General features: G+C 39.7%; 1 protein-coding gene across 1 annotated transcript; it reads left to right on the top strand.

The window, feature by feature from the left end:
- Nucleotides 1-4,578: 4,578 nt before the first annotated feature.
- On the top strand, nucleotides 4,579-6,776 carry LOC116051598 (potassium voltage-gated channel subfamily A member 3). The gene has a single exon (XM_031302118.2). The coding sequence runs from the start codon at nucleotides 5,173-5,175 to the stop codon at nucleotides 6,715-6,717; it is 1,545 nt and encodes a 514-aa protein (XP_031157978.1). The 5' UTR covers nucleotides 4,579-5,172; the 3' UTR covers nucleotides 6,718-6,776.
- Nucleotides 6,777-17,781: the final 11,005 nt, after the last annotated feature.

Below are 17,781 nucleotides of genomic sequence, written 5' to 3' on the forward strand. Positions count from 1 at the left end.
AGGGAGCAAATCAAAACAGTATTTTCTCAAGCAGTCTCTGTTAACAAGCATAAATACTGCTTACATGGCCCAGAGGAATTTACTTAAAAAAAAAATTTCAGCTATTGCTGTATATTTAACTGGAGAGTGAATTGGATGAAAGAAACAAAGAGGGACGGATGGGGTTTAAAGCCAAAGGCTGTTTGGTAATGAGTGCTGTTATAAAATGAAAGTGTCTGCTGCCCAGGGTCAAAGCTTTGTTATATCAGTCCCCTTTTTTGTTGAGCTGATTCTTATGTGTTTGATCAGCGGCCTTGCAGTCGACACTCAAGAAACAAAACAAAACCAGCCTTGGTTCTCTGTAATCCTGATATGTAACGTGTTCATTCCTCAGCGGGACTGTGTCTCTCTGGTCTACTCGCTCCTGCACGAGTTGGAGAGGAAATTATGTAACTTCTTCAACCTTCATCTCCTTTTGTCTTTTACATAACACTTTTTGTTGCCATGGAGATGAATTACCCAGACAAACATTTCCCATGCTTACTGAGACGCAACTACTGGGAAGTTGTTAATAGCAGCATGCTTTTTTCCACTGTAGAGGACTGATTTTTAAAGTTTCATCAGATTTATATGCAGCGATTGGAGTGTGTTGATTAGAAAGTCATCACCTAAAACAGTACAGTACATATTAGTTAAGCAACAAAGCTATCAATCACACAGCGATCAATGCTTTAACCCCAGTTTGTCTTTAACCCCAAGATTGACTGCAATATTTTATAAAACACCTTAATTATGTATATGTATATGTATGTATGTGTGTGTGTGTGTGTGTGTGTGTGTGTGTGTGTGTGTGTGTATATATATATATATATACACACACACACACATATATATGTATATATATATATATATATATACACATATATATATATACATATATACATATACATATATATATACATATACATATATATATATATATACATATATATGTACATATATATGTATATATGTATATATACATATATATGTGTATCTATATATATATGTATATATATATGTATATGTGTATATATGTATATGTGTATATATATATGTATATGTATATATGTATATATATATATGTATATATATATGTATATGTATATATGTATATATATATATGTGTATATATATATATATATATACATATATATGTGTGTGTGTGTGTATATATATATATATACAGTACATGTGTATATATGTATATTTATATGTATATGTGGTTTCACTCATACTCAAGGTAGTTCGAACTCTGCCCTAGTCACACCCTAACCATGCCCCTGGTCGGGTTTCGAATATGTATTATATAGATAGATAGATAGATAGATAGATAGACAGTGTTGGGCAAGTTACTTCCAAAATGTAATACATTATAGATTACTAGTTACTGTCATTTGAGAGTAATTAGTTATATTACAATATTACTGTCTCTGAATTGTAATGCGTTACACTACTTTTGCATTACTTTTGAGTTACTTTTACCAAAATAACAGGGGAAGTTTGATTTGGCAGCTAGCTTGTGAATCCACTTTAATACATCATAGATTATTCATATTTTGTATAATTAATATAAATATGCAAAGTAACTAAAGCTATAAAAAATAGATAAGTAAAACGTATAATAGGCAATTAGGAGAAAATGAAAATACTCAATTAAAAGTACGGCATTGTTGTAAAATGTTTGTTTATAGCACTTGAATAAGAAATTAATGTTGTTTAGTTTAAAACACTCTAAAGGAAATGTTCAATTATAGTGTGTTTAAAACTCACTATTTACATTATTTACAGTACTTGATTTACAGCTGATTTGTGAAAAGGTAGCCTACACAACCTTATTTAACAGTAATTTAGTTTTACTGCGAACCGTCACAGGAAGTGCTTTTATTTTGAAGTAGGCTACACGAGTTGTCTGTTGTGTAGCCTACTCTTGCTAGCTTACTGAGAAGCGACATGTCCGTCAGGCTCAAGTTGTTCACTTTCTTGTTTGTAAAACTGCAACATATTGAACAGTAAATGGTCACAGTAAAAGACAAGCGCTTTTGGTCGTCATTCGAAGCCATTCCACTACAGGCATAGTTACTCTCTACGGCTGATAAAATGCAATGATATTTACGTGTAGCAAGCCTCAACATTAATTCCCGACATGTTTATATCTGTCAGCCGCTGACGTACCGTCACCTGTTGGGACATACATGCTGTCCGTACCGTCTCTGGTTCTGGTTCTGACCACGGGAACAGAAACAGGACAGCTCACTTCAACGCAGCGTAATAACTCCTGAAAATAATATCCATCTCGCAAATGTATTTGTCTCTGCAGTCATCTCAACCATCGAATACAGCGACAGGAAAATAATACGGCTTTTTTTTTTCCTGTGAAGAAATGTGTCGCGGTGTTGGTGAATTCTTAAAAAAAACGCACCACTAAATGTTGCGTTAAAATGCGTTGTAACTCGCGTTACTGAGACTGTAACGAGTATAATATTACCGAAATTTAATTAGTAATGCGTTATATTACTGCGTTACAGCAAAAAGGAATACATTACTGTAATTGCGTTACTTTTGTAACGCGTTACTCCCAACACTGTAGATAGATAGATAGATTTTCTGTCAGCAGGTCAGGGGTCTTATAGGTTGGAGGGGAGGACCTATTTTTTGTTTTTATTTTGACTTTGCCTAACTCGAAGATCTGCCATCTTTCTCTCTCTCCTATCTAACAAGAGCCACAATGGAAATAAGATTTTAGATTTGTGTTTTTTCATTCTCAACTGTTTTTAAAAAAGCATCATGCCTCCTGTATTTAGACTTTTATTAAATATATTTATCTAAGATGTACTCAGTAGAGAAAGAGTTTCAGCATATGTGTAAAATAGCAAGCGACTCAGATCTGACCCAGAAGGGAAAAGTCCCTACATGTACTGAGGAGACAAAGGACAGAAGATAAAGTCCAGAACATGGTGGTGCTGTTTGTCACCTGTAGGCTCTCACATATAGTATTTTAACCCAGTGGTAATAAGTGAAACACTGTTTCTCTAAAGTAGGCTAGAAGTCAACTTTTTTGGCTTGTGTCTTTTCTTAAGAGTCTCACAATATGCTTTAAATATTGACAACAAAATGTGAGACTATGAAAAAACAAACTGCTGTCAACACTGTAGTGATAATGACGTTCAACACGTCTGAGGGTACATTATATTTCAGTTAATTTTTATGTGTGTGTGTGTGTGTCACACTTTCCTAATCTGGTAATTTAGGGTATTCTTAGCCATGCTTTAGTAATATGTCCATTTAATACTCAGGAACAGGGATATGGATACAGCTAAGGACACTGAAATCCTCTCCTTGGTATTATGCCTGAGAGTTCAATGGTCTGACACAAGTTAACATAATTACACAGAAAATACATATGGTATTTAGAAAATCTTTGGGTTATCTTAAACATTACCTTTTATTTCCATGTGGAGAGAAGTCTTTGAAAAGCATTAGATCATTGTGTTGTAAAATAAATGTACAGAATATACAATTGGGCTGTAAAATGAATACTTGCACTAAGCTTTTATGGTGGCAAGTTTTTCTTAGGAGGGTGAGTTGCATGTGGCCACTGCTCAGGAGGGTCCACCATGGTCCCTGGTTTAATGGAAGAGAAGGTTTGAAGTGGTTAATGATGCAGTTAAATGCAATAAAATTGTCGGAATCATTTCTTTAGCCTTGATCATTTTTTAACATGGGCTAATAAACTCCAATTTATTACCTCCGTTTTATTATGCTGCTAAAGTCTGCTTTTCTTTTTATACACAGTACTCAGACAGTGAAAGGTTTTTCCATGCCCTGAACTAATTTTTTCAGGCTGCGCAAAAGAGGTCAAGAGGTTTTTTAGATCAGTGTCATCCGCTTTAAGAGGATTTTCTGAGTATGTTCATATAGTCGAGTACTAGATATTGCCATATTTGGATAGAAGAGAGGCTCAGTTTTCCTTTGGGTTTGACATGTTGAAGTTAAAACCCAGGGTTGCACAATAAAAATAAAAAAGAGCAGATTGTGCATTAGATATGAATCTCATTTGAACTCATTAACCCCGTGCACGTGCTCCATGAAGCCACAGACGGTTACAGACGCCTTTGATGAATCTTGTCAGTTGTCACTATGAATTACAAACAACACTGTTTTTTGCATGTTCGTCATGAACCACAGCTGTAACAAAGACCGACACTTGAGACGCTTCTTTGATGCGATTCTATCACCACATGGCGGACAGGCTTCTTTTTCTTTCCGAATGGAAATGAGGTGCCTGATCCCGAGGCTTCTGTGGTCTGTTAATAAAAAGCATATTTAAACGAACACACACGTGGACTGTGTGCAGAACTAAGCTCAACACTCATGTGCTGGCGAGTGCGCGCATTGATTTACAAGCTGGTACGCGCTTGTTTTCAGCACAACACCCCCCTCAACAACAAGAAATAAGACACACAAAAAAAGCAAATAAATAGTTTTTATTCATCTGGTTTGGACTGTGAATATCTGGAACCCTGATGACATCACCAGCTCAGTTTTTGAGGGAAAAGTGAGGCAATGAAATGACAACATAATTTGCTCTGTGTCAAAGGTGTTCGACACTATCAGACTTTATTGCAGACACGCATTGCTAAAGAGCGCGCTGCTCCTGAATGTCTTTTCTCATGTGTTTTTTCTTGACGCAAACTCGCTTTAAATGCCACTGACAGAAATCTGTGAATGGTTTAAGACAGCAGTGCTGATATATAGCTTCATGTCTGCGTTAATACAGGTTGATATAAGAGTGAGACCTATATGAGCTCACAGAGAAATAATGTAGCTTGGATCAGTTGTGGATGTGATTTGATCAAGTGTTTTTGTTCCACCACTGAATGAAGGTGTCTGCGCTCGACATTAAGTGTCAAGTTAATTTCCGATTGGGCGGGTGGTGGACGTATATCAGACATATGCGCGCCGTGGGCGGGTGTCGACGTGTTTGTAAAGGGGGAAGGCAGAGGGGAGCGCAGCGCTTCAGTGTGTGGATATACGGAGATAGGTGATGGTTAGAAGAGATGCAAGTGGCGTCGGCCTCAGCTCTCCAAAGCTGTAGGCTTTGGATGGGGGAGGCGTGGCGCACTCTGCCCCTCCAGACCGAAAACCACCTGTATGGATGACCAGTCCCTCAGCGTGATCAAGCCCCGCTCGTCCGCCAGGCACAAGGGCAGCAACGCGACTGACAGCCGGGGTTATGCCGAGGTGGAGAGGGACGTCATGACGGTGGAAAACATGCTGGAGGACCCCGCCGTGCTCTCGGCGCCTCACCTGTCGGTGGATCGATATGAGCGCGGCCGGCAGGGATGCTGCCAGAGGGTGGTCATCAACATTTCGGGTTTGCGCTTTGAGACGCAACTTAAAACTTTCAACCAGTTCCCAGACACGTTGCTGGGGGACCCCAGGAAAAGGATGCGCCACTTTGACCCACTGAGGAACGAGTACTTCTTTGACAGGAACAGACCCAGCTTTGATGCCATCCTGTACTACTACCAGTCAGGGGGGCGCATACGGAGACCTGTTAACGTCCCCATTGATATTTTTTCCGAGGAGATCCGGTTTTATCAACTCGGAGAAGAGGCCATGGAGAAATTCCGTGATGATGAAGGTTTTATAAAAGAAGAGGAGCGCATACTGCCCAAAAAAGATTTCCAAAAGCAGGTTTGGCTTTTGTTTGAATATCCTGAAAGCTCTGGACCAGCGAGGGGAATAGCCATAGTTTCAGTGCTTGTTATTTTGATTTCAATTGTTATTTTCTGCATGGAAACTCTGCCGGAATTTCGGGAGGAGAGAGACCAATCCACAGTGGCACCCGCGGCCAATGGCACTGCTCCCTACGTGCCAAGCCCGTTCACAGACCCCTTCTTCATCATAGAGACCCTGTGCATCATATGGTTCTCTTTCGAGTTGCTGGTCAGGTTTTTCGCCTGCCCCAGCAAAGCTACCTTCTCCAAAAACATCATGAATATCATTGACATCGTCGCCATAATCCCCTACTTTATCACTATGGGCACTGAGCTGGCCGAGAGTGAAACCAACGGCGGCCAGCAGGCGATGTCCCTCGCCATCCTGAGGGTTATCAGACTGGTGAGAGTCTTTCGCATTTTTAAGCTGTCGCGTCACTCAAAGGGACTTCAGATTTTGGGACAGACCCTCAAGGCCAGCATGAGGGAGCTCGGCTTGCTCATATTCTTCCTTTTCATCGGAGTTATTCTCTTCTCCAGCGCGGTTTACTTTGCAGAAGCAGACGACCCCTCGTCCAGTTTCACCAGCATCCCAGATGCGTTTTGGTGGGCAGTGGTCACCATGACCACTGTCGGATATGGAGACATGCATCCGGTGACCATTGGTGGGAAAATCGTGGGGTCTCTGTGCGCAATAGCAGGTGTGCTGACCATTGCCTTACCCGTGCCAGTGATTGTGTCCAATTTCAACTACTTTTACCACAGGGAGACTGATGGAGAGGAGCACCCACAGTACGTGCACACCAGCAGCTGTGAGCACCTCCCCTCGGAGGAGCTGAGGAGGTCCTGCAGTTCCTCATCCCTCAGCAAGTCTGAGTACGTGGTGATAGAGGACAGTGCGTTTAAACAGCCTAACTTCACCACCGAAAACAACCAGAACTCCGTCAACATCAAAAAGATCTTCACAGACGTGTAAATGAACCCCAGAATGGATCATTTATGGAGCATGAAGACATAGTAGCTATAATATAGTTTATATATGTTTATTTATTTATATATATATATATATATATATATATATATATATATATATATATATATATAGCCAATGTAATCAGTCTATATCTGTTAATGAACGTGCGTAAATGTCCGTTTTAACACGTCATTTAATGTTGTTGGTTTTTTTTTAACGTAAGCAAACGAGAAATACCGAGTATACGTATTTCCAGTCAAAAATTATTAATATGACCCAAAAACATTTGCACTGGAAAAGTATTTATTTTGGCTAAAGCTGTTGTCAGAAAAAAACAAACATTTAATGAACACGTAAACGGCTTGTTAAAACGGATATATTAGCAGGGTATTGTGCCACATATGCCTACATATCTTGATGTAAATGCGACAGTTGTTGGTGTTCATGATCTGGATACACGTATAGCATATAGTCTACTATAGTGAAAAACGACGTCTTGTGCTTCGTGGAAAGAAACTTTTCATTGTCCTGTATGCTAATACATACAATACAATTGTTGTACAATTATTGTTCATATGCTAATTTATATAGCCAAATGCCTGTTTAGGTTATATTTAATATCATAACCAGTCGAAATGTTAGTTTCTGAGTCTTGTTCACATGATTATTCAGGTATAAGAGTGGTCTCGATGGAAACTCTTACCATAACAATGAAGTCGAGCTTTTCGTAAAATTGTATTTTTATTCAGAACTGCCTATATTACCTATATTAAATAAAACGGAAATTAACTGACCCCGACTCAAAATGTCATTCTAACCTTATACATATCTTTTATCATTGCAAATTTCGTCCAAAGCGAGCAGAGGGGAACATGAAATATAAAAAGTGTGAGTAAGCGTTATTTGAAGTAATGTGCGCTCTAACAACAGGATGAAAACTGCGTGGATGAAGGGAGGGAGAGCGTGCAGAACACCCCGCCTCCTACTCGCTGAGCCCGCCTTGTGATGCAGTCTCCATGACGACGGTGGTAACCCCATATTCTATATCTATGGGTAACCCCCTCTGATGTTAGCATGGCATTGTATTGCATTTTCACACTTTTTCACGCATTTTCAAAAGACTTTCCAAAGGTGGTTCATTATCACATTTTGTCCTTGGAGGGGGGAAAGACGCAACATGTTAAATTGAGCGCCATTGAGTGCCATTCCACCGGATGACTGTTTTTTCTGTGTGCCGATCTGAAGGCCACATTCTGCTTCATGAGGAATCATGCACAAGTTGAAGGAGCTAATGGGATAACATTTCACTGGAATTGTACCTCGTACGATTTTAAGTGACAATTAAAAATTGATTGATTGATTGAACTAGCAATACTTTATTGGTCTTCTTATTGGTGGTTAAATCCAATCATTCAGCAGGTAAAGCACGTATAGCCTCAGGCAATGAGCTGGAAGACCTGTAGAAGTATAGCCTATGGGGAAATGATTGTGTTTCCCTTCACTAAAACCACCTCAGCTGCTCTGTGAGCTTCATTCTCTGAGTTGGCATGCCAACTAGGTCTGACGTCAGCTACCTTTCATTGTCTCCAACAGACATTTGCACCTGTGCTATGTAGTACAAAGTGGATGACTTTTATAATTGTTAGTGCTGCAACCAATGATTATTTTCATTATGGACTCATCTGTTGATTATTGTATCAGTCCGATAATTGATAATTTAATCTATAGCCTTTATGTCATAAAATAGTGAGAAAAAAGTGTTATAATTTCCCAGAGTCTAAAATGATGTCTTTAAATGTCTTGTTTTGTTCAACTTAAAGTCCAAGTACTCAGATTACAATGACATAAAACAGAGAAAAGTAGCCAACCTTCACTTTAGATAACTGGCAGCAGAGAATGTGTGGCCACTATTTTGATCATTAATTATCATTTGGAGGTTTTTTTTCAAACAAACATGCCAATACATGTTCTGTCAGTTGGTTAATCCATTAATCAGATATACATTTTAGCTCCAATTATTTTATTTTATTTTATTTTATGGAGTACCAGTAATTAGGTGTGCTTTCTGATCAGCACAATGTTCATTGCTGTTTATTACTGTGTAATTGATATAAGAAGACACATTTGTTCAGAATTCAATGGTAATGACTGTAGCGTTTTTAGAAACTACTGTCTGTATCATTAAGTAGTTTAAATGATGTTGTATTGCTGCTGGACAGTAGGTTTAGTCGTGTTGTTTTTGAACTGAGGCTTCATCATTCTGAACATAGCTCAGTGCTACTCTCTAGTGGATCAACTGATTTATTACTTTTGGGAAGGAGTTTAATGTTGAGCTCGTGCTCATTATATTTAGCCCCTTCCTTTTATACTTGATCAGTCTTGAAGACTGAATATATTATTGTGCCTTTATAATCATGATAGTGGTATCCAATTTATAATGTAGTCCACATTTTGTTCTAACTGCCTTAGACTTTCTGAGCCCTTTTTAACAACTCAAAAACATACCAACATTGTTTTATTATCCCTGATTTTATGAGAACTGCTTATGAGCACGATTTTGAACTGATGACGTTTCAGAAGGCTGCCAAAGAAAATGACCCATTGCTTTTGTTTGAAGCCTCAGGGACTTTAACTGTAAAATATAGTCATATACAATGGATTTTCATATGCTTCTATATGTGATTGGTGTTGACAATACTGTTTAAGCAGCACGACCCCTCCCAAATACCAAATTTGTCTCTTACTGATATTTTATAACAATTATTTTCATAAGCGGTCTAATGAGTCCTCTTGCTACTGTACATTTCTTTCTCTGAATATTTATTTGCCATATAAATACATCTGCTCATGCATAGCTCATATTACATATAAAACATATTAGTGATGTCCTCCTTTGGTGTAATAACAATGCCTAATGGTCATATTTAGTCATCTTCATCAAATGTGCAAGGCCCTTTGTGACATAGGAAAGGGTTACCACTTCAATACTTATTTAGGTATTGGGTTTTATTCAGGTCAGAATAAAAGAAAATATGCATATTGAAGAAAAGGTTGATTTTTGCAGTACTTGATTCTGTGAGACTCCAAACAATGAGGGAGGAATAATGTTTTGTTCCAGACTCTGCCATGTGATTTGTCACGCAGGTCAGGAAACTACCATATAATTCTACCTAGAGGCTTTTAGTTTGACTCACAATTCTTAGGTTTCCTAATTCCCAGTAGGACAAAGGGAAACCCGTTTGTAAGCTTGAGTGCTGAAAAACCTCTCCTCACTCACACTCAACATGACAGCACAGAAGTTGACGTGAAGGTTCCTTTAAATTCACTTTCAGCTGTTACAAAGCAAAATCCACTTCTAGAATCACATGACAGCTCATGAAGTCTGTTCTATAAAGCAACATTTTAACAAAATACTTAAGACAATGAACTTAACAGTCTTCTATAATATAATATACTCACAGAATGGTTCCAATAACATGTTGCATGATTTTCTATAACCCACTTCCATATTCATAATACTGTATACTGGACAGGTAACTTCTAATTTGCCATGAAAATAATTATGTTGAGTTCAGGTTAAGCATTTGTTTGGATAAGTGTATTTTCTTATGGTAAGATTTGGGTCTTGATGACAATGATTTAAATGTCAAACTTCAGAAACTCCTGTCTTAGTAACATGTGTTCCAAATTTGATTGGTGTATACAAAGACTCCACATACAAACAAAAGCACCTAAGAGAAGTAAACACAACATTTGAAAAAAAAAAAGAATAGAAGGCTAGAACATATAATATGACCGTCCACATTTTTAGTCATTTTTAAAGTGAAGCAGTTTAGCATTGAGTTTCACAGATTTAACCCTTCGTCCACTTAGTTTTACTGGCAGAAGGTCAAAGCCCATGCGGTCCACAGTTTCAGGTGCTCTGCCTTAGAACTGCTGAGTGGCTTTGTTCCCTCTGTCCCTACTGGAATTTAAGTCCTTCTTCAATGTATTTTTAACCAGGGGAAATGTTACCCAGCGCCATTAATCATCTCCTACAGAGTGCACCTGCAGTTCAGCCTGTCTTGTTCTGGCTTGTGGAGAGGAACGAATCGCATTAGAGTTGAACTTGTTTGACTTAATAGGCTGAGATATTGTGGCCTCATGAGGAGATCAATGCTGCTTTTACAGTATTTGAATACATAGAAGAAGAGCATATCACTCAATTGTTTATTCATCTCATCAGGAATGCTGAAAGTTATTACACAACTTCAATTACCAAGGCATGAGTCCACATTTTTTTCAAAATTCAGGACCATGTAGTTCTTTCAATAAATTCTTTTCTTGACGTGTCCCTTTGTTCCATGTAGAGCTGGTTATCAACTGCAATACCGAAAGTACCAAAAGCTGGCATTGAAGCTACATTTATCAATATTTCTGCCTTAACAATGGAAGGGTGTCCGTCAGCTCTACTGATCATTTTTGCATCTTTTAGCTCAATGTTTTTGGTTTGCTGGCCTGCAATCTCTGCTCTTATTAATCTTGTTTCCAGGTGCAGCAGGCAGCTGTTTTCAGCAAAAAGCTGTGATAGGCAGAACGCAGTATTAAGAAAGAGATTTAAAGCAGGATGGACACTTCTGACTTTAATGTGTCTGCTAGTTTTAAAATGTGTCCTAATGTCTAAGTAAGTGTGTGTGTGTGTGTGTGTGTGTGTGTGTGTGTGTGTGTGTGTGTGTGTCTGTGTGTGTGTGACGCATGGATGCACTCTGCTGAGGGATCCTGGTCATTGAAGAAAGTAGTGGTTAGAGCATGCATATGAGCTTGCATGCACACAAATGCACACAACAGACGCAGGAAACCTCAAACAGTCAGCTCCGCAGCTGGTCCTCTCTGATACTGCAGCTGCAGGCACATATGAGGAGTCCAGGATCATGCTCAGTTGAAGCTGGGGGGGGAGAGGTAGAGGGGACCCCGGGCTTCCACTCTCCTTTCCTTTCCTTTCCTCTCCTCTCCTCTCCTCTCCTCTCCTCTCCTCTCCGTCCTCATCATGCCAACATTCGCGACATGAGGAGCGATGCCTCTAATGATAAAAGGGCTTTTCCTGGCTCAGAATGAGCCTTTGGGGGGGGACCACGCACGGCAGGAAGCATGATCGGTCCGCGTACAGTAAAGGGAATTCTGTGTTACCTTATTTGACAGAAATCTATGCATTTCCCTGTTATATCTGACAATTTGATCAACAACAATTTATAGTATGCTTGAGTAAATTAAACCCCAATTAACAAATTTAATTAAAAAAAATAATATTTAAATAAATCACCAGGAGTCCGGTTCAGACTCTGGAGATAAATATGAGATTAGCTCTCATATTCAAGTTTATGTTCTGCTCGTTCAACGTTTGTTTGGTAAATTGCTCTTAAACACGTTAAGAGAGGATTTAAATCGCTATTTTTATTCTCACTTCTTTTTATTTTGGTTATGGTAATTTTTCTTTGGGGCTAGCTAAAACCTTTTTGGGGAGCGCCAAAAATTCCTCTATGCAGGAAAAACCCTGGATAAGCAGCAGTGTGCCAGCAGAGGAGCCTCTTGTCATCTTTGAACTTTACCAAAGCATGACACATCAGTGAAGGGAAGAGGGGAAGGAAGTAGCTAAGCCTGGTGCAGTTATTCACAGCTCTGCACATTTTTCCTCTTGCTCTGATGGTATTTTTATGTGGTACAGTATTTGCCTTAAAACTGTAACTCAGCGCTGCCAAAAATAGAAACCATGAGACATATTGTCATTTATTTCTCTGGGTGTCATACATCCATCTGCTCTCCGGAGAACATGTAATGGCACTCTTGGGGCTATTCATAAAGTTAATTCTTCTGCGTCAAGACTCTATGTTCGGGGCTTTCAGTGAGAGAAAAGAAAGCCCAGAAAGCATGTCAGAGAGAGCATATATTCCCCCCCACCCCCACCCTTTTCTGCCCTTGAGGGAAGACGTACTAAAGCTAACAATGAAACCAGTTTCATTCAGGCAACCTATGCTGGAAAACATGTCCTTTAACAACAGAAACACATTTTACACTTTTCTACCCACTAATTCATTTTTTACTTATGCAGCTGACTGCAGGAAAATAAAAAGTGCTTTGTCATCTTGCTGTAACTTTACCTGAAATATCCCAGTGGCACCAGAGACAGCAGGTGTGATGTCACTGCCGAGCCTCCTCCCACTGCTGCCCCTATAGAGATGGTCTCCGTAGCAACCAAATGAGGCTGAGCAAAAGATTCACCCAGATACAGTGCAAATGCTGACTTTGGACATTTTCTGTGCTTTTCTCCGCTTTCAAAGAGTCTGATCATCTTTACCTTGAGGGACAAGATTAATATTTGAGGGAAAAGTCAGATGTGTTTGGTGATGAGGTAATGTGATCCTGGAAACTGTGCAGTCCTGGCTCATCCCTCAGGTCTCCTGTAAGAGAGAGAGAGAGAGAGCAAGCGTCAGCTGGGTCCAGCAGACTGCAGACCAGACTGCTGCATGAGGCTGAGGGAAGTATTTTGGTTCCTCAAGTCACTGGCAAACAAAAACCCGAGGATTGCATCATCACAGTGACACAGTAGCTGTTACTGTAAATCTCATAATGTGCATCTGTGCTGCAGCAAACAAACACTGCAGCCTATTCTACCACCAGCGTAGTAAATTCCAGTGAATTCCAGTGAATATGCTTAGCGCTTGTCCTTTTAATGCCAAATTATTTGTTGCACTTTCTAAAACATGAAAAGGGAGCAAAATCCAGGATTTGCTAAACTATTCAGGGGTGGAGCAATGTGCTGCAATAAGTCACTGCAGCATGCAATGCATAAGGTCAAAGCTTATTGTCGGACACAATCAGCTTCATTTTTCTTCTCTCACCCTCATATCAAAGATATCATATTTCCAGTATGACCTTGGTGTAATTTAACCTAAGTGTTCCTGAAGCAAGCACTTACCATGGCTTGAATTTCTCACTCATACAGACACATTTTGTAGCAAAGCATAAGGGTATCCCTGCAACATTGACACTGACTCACTCACTCACTGACTGACTGACTCATAGTTCTTCCCTTCAGCATCAGTATCTCTCACTGAATTGAATGAAGTCACAATTTTGTTGTCATTTTGCTGCTGTCAGTACAAATAAAGAAGCCGTATAGTAAAGTGTGGGTTTGTTTCAGCCAAATGTTGCATGCTGTAACTTTTGACTTGCAGACCAGTAGCATGTGTACACAGACACTGTTATAGTGTGGAAAATGTCCACAGGTAGCGACTGGTATTCTGCAAACCTATGAGTTTAGATAGTAAGCTAGTGCAGCGGGTGTGTGCGGACTTGTGAGGTTATCTGGGTAAGTGAGATGCAGCTTGGCAGTATACCGCAGCAGCAGTGTCCTTGTGTCTCTCCTGGTATCTGGCTCCTTTCCAGTGTCTGCTCTCATCCTGCTGGTCCTCAATCTGATGAGCACGACTCACTCCCTTTTTTCTTCTCATCCCTCTCTTTGCACAATGCTCTATCTTCCCTATCCCTCCCTGTATTTATCTCCATCCCTTCCTGTTTCTGCCTCAGATGTACTGTTAGCTCCAGGGACACAGAGAAGGACACAGGGAGCTGCATTGCTATACATCTGTGTACCTGAGCCACTCTTTTTCATCTCTTGCCTCCCCTTTCCGAGCCTGGTCCTGTCGGCTGTATGTCCTGTATAACCGGCCTCTTTTGCAGGGCACCACAGTTTCTCTCTCCTGAGCAGTGATACTGCAATGACTCATCTCCCAGAGGGTCAAAACAATTGAGTTTCAGTGGTGATGCATTGGGGGGAAATAAGTGTTTAGCACTAAGGTTATGGGATTGCCAGATACACTGATGATTGGAAAAAAAACATGGTGGGAAATACTAATTTGTCAGAATATATAGGATGAGATCATTTTAGCATAACATTCTCATTGAATATGTTGATAACTTTGCATTAGAGAATTATCTAATGAGGAAATATACACAGGTGAAAGTTGCCTCATCATATTTAGAAGCAGAAAATCTGTTTTAATGCAGCAGCAAATCAAAGAGTAGACATGATATGGAGAGCTTATCTGTTCCGTCTTATTGCATTATATTGGCCAATGAGTTCGCTGGTAACAGGGAGTGTGTGTGTGTGTGTGTGTGGGTGTGTGTGTGTGTGTGTGTGTGTGTGTGTGTGTGTGTGTGTGTGTGTGTGTGTGTGTGTGTGTGTGTGTGTGTGTGTGTGTGTGTGTGTGTGTGAAACCTGTGGCTGCTGCAATGCAGTATCAAAGAGCAAGGAGACATCCAGTGTTTTTAAAAAGAGCACTGCCCTCCAGGGACCGAGCTGAACAGTACTGATACTTGTCCTTGATAAACCTGGAGACTTTGGGTACAGCTAATTTTGCAGTGATTTTCTAGTATTTTTCTAGCAACCAACTTAAAAAAAGTGCTGAACCTCAATTTTTGTACAAAAAGGAGACTGTACTGTACTGCACTCTTGGGAAGAGCATAGTCTGCCATATTGGTTTAAAACGCTGACCGGTTTCAACCTAAAAGGCTCTTGTTTACTTATTCTTTAATCAAATAGTTTTTATCTGGCTGTCTGTGTTTAGACATTGAACATTAGAGAATGCTGCCTTCTTTTGTATAATAAAAAAGGGTTTTATAGAAAATATATTTGTCAAAGAAAGTATCAAAAAGTATAGTTTTAAGGTATAGTTTTGGTAATGGTACCAAAGCTCAGCTCCAATATAGGTACTAGTCATGGCCGGATGAACCTGTTAAGGGGGCTTTACTGTTGGGCTTCTACTGACCCTCCTCCTGCCGCCCTCTGTGCAATGTGCAAAATGTACCCTGGCGACACCTCCAGTCCTCCCACGATGGAAAAGTACTTAATTTGTGTTTGTGGTAATTTGATTAAACATATCTTGATTTTAAACACAGTGTCTCACTATAAGACAGCATCGGTTGATATTGTCCTCTCATGGTGCAAATACCATAAAAGATTTGTAATCAATCCAATTACCAAATCCAGTTGGCATCTAAGGATCCGGGACCCTCGGACAGTTTCCTGCTTTACCCAGTTGGCAATGCAGCCTTGGTACTAGTATCAAAATATTTCAAATGAAAGCTTGCATCAACTTTCAGGTCAGATTCATAGTTTACTTACTCTTTGAACTGATACCGTAGTTCTTGGTCGAGATCAAAATTTAGCAAATGTGAGGCATCCTTATGACCCTGTGTTAAGATGCAGCATTTTACTGCAATGTTCCTGCATGGTTCCGGCTGGAGATTTTTAATTATGTACCTTTCCCTCTCATCACATTTCCTGTGTCTCTACTACTAGTAGTGATTCTATAAAAAAAAAGGCCAGCATGCCAAAAAGTATGAAAAGTTTTACCAATTTGAGACTATTCTTGGAGGGAAAGTTGTTACACAGCTGCTTGTGCATTTGAGAACTGAAGGTAAGCTTCTTTTTATTAAAATGAAAAAAGTTTAGCTTTTTGGTGGAAAAACATGTTTATGTGTCTTAAAAGAAGGCATTGTAAAAAGTAAACTCGGGTATCATATCGATACTAGTGAAAAAAACTTGAATGTAAACTGCCGTGTTTTTCATGAATGTTTCTGTAATCGTTTTTGTTGTCGTTTAACTTGTGGCTCAGTGATAATGACCCTGTGATCCTGTGCCAAAACATCAGATTGAAACGAGTCCTGAAATCAATACCTCTTGGAAACAAATTCATCATTGTCACCCTCATCTACACAATCACTCATTTTCACGTCCCCATGTGATTAGAACATGTACAGCATTTAGAGTGCTGGGACCCTTCTTTTTTAATTAAAGTAAGTCAGCTAATGCAAAGTGAACTGAGCTTTAGAGTCTGCATTAACAGTCTTTGTAATAGGCCCCCGTCTCATAAATAATGGCTGTGCTGTCATGAGGAACCTGGGAAAGCCATTGAGAGATTGTGAGAGACAGAGTTAGGATGATTTCCAGTTTTCATTCCGGTGTATGAGCTCAAAACGCTTTTGATTTATAGAAACTGGCTGAATTGGCATTTGTCATTATGACACGTTCTGACAAATAAAAAAATAACTTACATCAACCTGTGCCGACGGCATCACGGCACTAAATCTAACTTGTATTGCAAGCAGTGTTGGTCAGTAGCATTACTAGTTTAATTACTTTTCAATGGCATAGGCAATTGATCAAGTAGTGCAGTAGTGCGTCCACACAAGCTAGATTTCCTCAAGCGTTTGTGAAGCTCAAGCGCAGCGGAGCTTTCTGCTGCAGTCTGAAATAAAACTGCTGCCGATTAGTGATGCCACCGCAATACATGGATGTGTAGGCCTATGTGTATGTGTAGGCCTATGTGTAGCGTAAGTTACATGGATGTATAAAAATTTGCTTCAATGTAGTAAACTACTTTTGCCATGTTGCCGTAGCTTAGCTTGCTACATTCCTTTGGGGGCTAATGATAGCTTCAGTGTAGTGAAGCTTCATTTAATGTCAGTAGCCTAACTGGTAACTTTAACTAACTCACTAAACTTTCCAAGTAGCCTGCCCAACACTGGTAGTAAGCAATATGATAGTCTATATCGACGATGTTTCATTTCCGGGATTGTTCTAAAACAACAAACAACTTTTAAATGTACAAATGTTCCACCAAAAGTACCTTCCCGAGGCTATTTTGCAGAGGCACCATTTTCTGTCCAGCGCCAAGACGATTTTGATTGGTTTAAAGAAATGCCAATAAACCAGAGCATGTTTTTCTCCCATCCTGGGAATGTTGTGTGGACTAGCCAGACCCTAAGTAAATGCGCTTGGTCGGGACTATTGCCGTCCCTTTTGATGCAGTTATGTTAAGGAAAAGGTCGTGGGTGGGCCTTACATAGTACTCGCTAAAACCTATCTAACTGCTGCTCTCCCCAGTGCGTTACACAAACACGCTGAAAGACGAATTTTTCGTTGCATCAGACGCTGACAGCCACTGTCCAAACGTCCTTATTTTACGAGTTCGGAATGAGAACGGGTTGTAATGTTATATTTATAAAACAAACTAACTGAGTCGCTGA

This window comes from Sander lucioperca, chromosome 6 (assembly GCF_008315115.2).
Source record: "Sander lucioperca isolate FBNREF2018 chromosome 6, SLUC_FBN_1.2, whole genome shotgun sequence".
In the NCBI taxonomy this organism is placed as follows: Eukaryota; Metazoa; Chordata; class Actinopteri; order Perciformes; family Percidae; genus Sander; species Sander lucioperca.

Bases quoted from the DNA above. Each gene is read 5' to 3' on its own strand.
- LOC116051598 (XM_031302118.2), top strand. From the start codon at position 5,173: ATGGATGACCAGTCCCTCAGCGTGATCAAGCCCCGCTCGTCCGCCAGG.